The 4787-nt window shown below is 37.4% G+C and overlaps 1 protein-coding gene across 7 annotated transcripts in view; it reads right to left on the bottom strand.

Moving 5' to 3' along the window:
• Positions 1-4787, bottom strand: part of Atp9b (ATPase phospholipid transporting 9B (putative)) — a 449279-nt gene that overhangs the window by 413516 nt on the left and 30976 nt on the right. For all 7 annotated transcript variants that reach the window (XM_023700057.1, XM_023700058.1, XM_023700059.1 and 4 more), the window contains exon 2: positions 3423-3596. In XM_023700057.1, the coding sequence (XP_023555825.1) occupies positions 3423-3596 (174 nt within the window). The remainder of the gene's footprint in view (positions 1-3422; positions 3597-4787) is intronic.

Here is a 4787-nt window from a genome sequence, read left to right as displayed (position 1 = left end):
GAAAGAAAGAAAGAAAGAAAGAAAGAAAGAAAGAAAGAAAGAAAGAAAGAAAGAAAGAAAGAAAGAAAGAAAGAAAGAAAGAAAGAAAATATTTGAACTGACTGTAAAAGTAGTCTTCAAAACTTAAAGGCATTTACTTTTAAAAAGGAAAATGTATAATAATAGTGATCTGAACAGTTACCTTGGAAAGCCAGAAAATGAATAACAAATTAAACTCACAGAAGATATTAGGGAAAAATAAAAGACTAGAAATCAAAACAGGAAGCAAACACCCTGAGAAGAGCACAACATCACCTATAATGTTCCACATAGACTATTTAACCTGAATCTAATGATGAGAACCCATCAGACAAACTAAAAACGAAAGATTTTATAAAACTGACCTCTATTCTTTGAAAATATCAAGGGATGAATGCTAAACACTAAATAATTAGCCTCAATTAAAGGAAAGTAAATAGGCATGCTACTTATATGTAATACACAACCACCCCCATGACAAGAAATATGCCACAATAGACCTTGTTGGGAAAGTGGCTTTAAATAGGAATCTGAAGTACATGCATAGTCTTGTATCAATGTTACAATTCATAAACTTCACAACTGGACTGTGATCATATTAAGAAATTCCCTTTAAGAATGCTAATGAATTAAATGTAAAGCGACTGAGGTAATCTATTCTGAAATGACTCAAAAAAAGTATAGAAAGAATGATAAAATGAATGTGGCAGCTAGGTGTGGTGGCACATGCCTATACTGCCAGCACTTGGGAGGTTGAGGTAGAAGAACTGCTGTGAGTCCAAAGCCAGCCTGGGTTACAAAGTGAGACTGTCTCAAAATCAAAATCTAACAAAAACCAAAAAAAAGTGGCAAAATATTTAAAACTAGGGAAATTAGACTCAAAACTATATAAGAATTTCCCATATTATTCTTGTAACTTTTCTATAAATTTGAATTTATTTCAATATATATTTAAAAGTGTAAGAAAGCACACAAAAGGGCTGGCCTGATAGCTCAGCAGACTAAAGTGCCTGTTTAGGCAGAACACAGCAGCCTGTAATCCCAGCACTTGGGAGGCTGAAAACAGGAGAATCACTATGAGTCCGATCTATATAGTGAGACCCTGTAAACCCTGTAGACCCTATCCTAAATACAGAAAGAAAGAAAGAAAGAAAGAGAGAGAGAGAGAGAGAGAGAGAGAGAGCAAACAAAAGAGAGGACAAGAATAAAAGTTAACTTCAAAAAGAGTAAAACTGATTAATAGTGATTTTTAAAAAGATGCAAATTACTGATTATCAGGAATTTTAAAAGAAGGCATTAATATATCCTATATATTAGGCAAATCACAGCAAAATACTTGAATAACTTCATGCCAATATAAATTTGAAAACAGATCCTTTGAAAACCACAAACGATCAAACACAAGACCAAATCTGAGTCCTAAATATGTTCAAGAAATTAACTCTATAATGAAATGTGCATCCACAAAGAATACTCCAGGCATACTAGAATACTGACTATTTAAGTTAGAAAATGTTTTCAATAAGCCAAAACAATTATTATTAACATCACCAGTTAGGAATTTTTATTTTAATTTTTTAATAGAACAAAAAAAATTTAAAAAACACAAGAAATGATACAGAATTTCACTAAATAAGATGGTAGGAATTCAACAACAGTTGTTATACTGAATATCATTGTCTTCAAAGCAGTTTTTCAGATGACCAGGTATAAAGATGCAAAATTGGCCAAAAAAATATAAAAAATTATTCCTTTCAATAAACCAACAGAAATAAGCAGTACAATCCTACCTGTCCTTATACAGATACGCATTTTTCCCTTCTTTCTTTTCTCCTTTCTTTCCAGTTGTTTCCCTCCCCTTGACTAGTTTCTTTCCCATTTGCAATATCTACTGCACCTTTCTGATTTTGTTTACGCTTTCAGGTTCTTACACTACGCAAACAATATGATGTTTACATATGTGGGTCTGATTTATTTCACTTATGGGTATGGACTTTAGTTGCATCCATTTACCTATGAGAGGCTTCAGTTTATCTTTTTTTATAGCTGAGTAATACTCCATTGCTTAAAAATATCACATCTTTTTCATTCATTCCTCAGTTGATAAGCATTTGGGTTGTTTCCAAGATTTAGCTATGACAAAATGTGTTGCTATAAGCATGGGTGCACATATTATCAGGGTGATGTTATTTTCAGTTCATCTGTAAAAATATCCAGAAAGGGAATAGCTGGGGTAAGTCGGACCTCTAACCCTAATTTTTGGGAAATCTCCACGCTGATTTCCACAGTGGTTGTACTAAAACTTTTTGGGTTTTTTTGGCAGAACCGGGGATTGAACTCAGGCCCTTGCGCTTGCCAGGGAAGAGCTTATTCCACTGAGCCATCTTCCTAGCCCTATACTAAAACTTTTAAAACACTGATTAAGCTATAAAATTCTTTCTTCCTATTAAACTTGTAATATACAAAGAGGTGATACAGACAGTTATACTCTGAAAGCTGAACAGGCCAGGATGAACCTAAATCTTTCTCAGCTGTATCACCTTTCTCTGTGTTGTCAATTTCTGAGTCCCAAGTCAAGCAACTCCACAGAATATACTTAGACTACTACCACATGAGTTGTCCCAGAAATCAAATCAGTTACAAGAACATCTTTTACAAACTTTGAAAGGGATAATGTAAAGGAAGATGAACAACATATTTTTTCTATAAGTATTTACTTTCTCTTTATGGAGAGAAATAAATTCATACTGGCAACAAAGGTACATAGATTATAAACATTGAACAACAAAGAGACTATATATAAGTGCCATAATTCATCTGATAGGCTCTGCTTAAGTCACAAAGCATTACTCAGCTATAATCTATTCCTGGGAGAGCAAGGGGCAGTGTCTGAGATGTACAACATGCTTTCAACTACCACAATCTGGTCAAAGGCAAATCACACCAGTTTATCTCAGTACCAGGAAACTTGTTTGAAATATGAGCTGTTTTATCTTGGTATGTTGCCAGTTAAATTAACAGAAGCTTATGCTAAGTAAAAGCACTAAAGCTGAATTCACATAATTATATTACTACTAAGCTACATGCTTTAGGTTCATATTTACCTTCTTTGATAAGAAAGGAATACTACTGATACATGTTGGTATAGTGATCAAAATTTATTCTACCATATATTAATTATAAAATTATCTATTTTTCCAACTTTTAACCATTAAAACTTTTCATAATAAACTTGGTTTTCTCTTCCTTTTAGATTAGCATTGTTTCATAAGGTTATTTTAGTACTCCATGATGACAATGTCTTTACATAATAAATCAACATTTATCAATACATCCAATAAATATTTGGAACTATGCTTATAAATGTCATGAACAAGAAAATCAGGTAACAATGGATGACACACCTGGTACAGAAGTACTTCCATCCACCACAGACAAACCATTCCAACCCTCTTTTCCTTCGTGTTATCCTAGCTCGTGGTAATGTGTGGTAATCACTTTCATCATTCTCAAAGCCTTCTTCGGACATCATTAGTGGCATTTCATCCAAATGGGCAGACTCATCCTCCAGCTCGTACCTAGTTAGAGGTAAGAACAAACAGCTGAGCCAAGCTGAGCAGTCTTCTATTACATGGTATGTTTTATTTCAGAAAATATCTGGCTTAATTTTACTAATTACCCATCATTTTCCTTACACTTCAGCCTTAAGCTGAAATAAATCATTATAAACAGCAATGTAGTGTGATGTTGCTTTGCAAAATAAATTAATTAATTAATAATAAAGACAAATAGGTAAGGAAAACGCTGAGTAAGAAAGTCTGCATTGGAGTGTGTGAGAAAGCTTCCGCCTACCCTGAGCTGGCGGGTCCTACCAGTTCCAGCCCAGGTGCAGCGTGAGTGAGACCCTCTTCCACCCCCTTGAGACTCCCGTCATCACTCCACAGAACCCCCCTCACCCTGCCTGCCCACTGAGAATTTCTGCTGCGTTCTGAGGATCCCCAGATCCAGTCCTAGCCCAGGTCCAGTGAGTATATGGGAGAGCTTCCAGTTACCCTGCGCTGGCGGGACCCACCAGTACCAGCCCAGGCGCAGCATGGGTGAGACCCTCTTCCACTCCCTTGAGGCCCCCCACAACACTCCACAGCACCCCCACAACACTCCGTAGCACCCCCATAATCCACCTGCCATATGGGAATTTCTGCCACGTTCAGGGACCCTCAGATCCAGTTCTAGCCCAGGACTGGTGAGTGTGTGGGAGAGTCGCCTCTCCCCACTACTCCACCTTGTTCCCTCCAGACTCAGCTCAGGCCTGGCATACAGGCCTGAGGTGAAACCCTGCAGCTGCAATCCCTGCAGAGAGAGTAGGGGACAGAACCACCCAGCTAGTCCAGGAGCAGAACATCTTGCCAGAGGGGACAAAAGGTTCACTCCCAAGGGCAGCAGCAGGAAGGAGCTGAGCACAGCAGTCTGACCCAAGCCAGGCAAAGCTGGATAAATCCAAACTTTATAGATCTACACCTGAACTTCAGTAGGTGACCCTTAGCTCAGTTCTTTAAGTGCCTGCTTCAACAAAGTAATCAGGCTCATGTTGCTGTGATTAGATCCCCACAACTCAAGCCAGCCAATCCTGCCCTGAAGGCATTCAGAGCCAAAAAAAAAAAATCCTTCTGAAAGCAACAGCTGCAGAAAAGTATAGAGGAACTCAGACTCAAATATATGAAGAGCGTCAATAGTAAATAAGCAACAGCAGAAAGTCATAGAGGAACTCA

Source organism: Octodon degus, unplaced genomic scaffold (genome assembly GCF_000260255.1).
Source record: "Octodon degus isolate 3935 unplaced genomic scaffold, OctDeg1.0 scaffold00120, whole genome shotgun sequence".
In the NCBI taxonomy this organism is placed as follows: domain Eukaryota; kingdom Metazoa; phylum Chordata; class Mammalia; order Rodentia; family Octodontidae; genus Octodon; species Octodon degus.
This window is presented reverse-complemented; position numbering and strand designations above follow the sequence as displayed.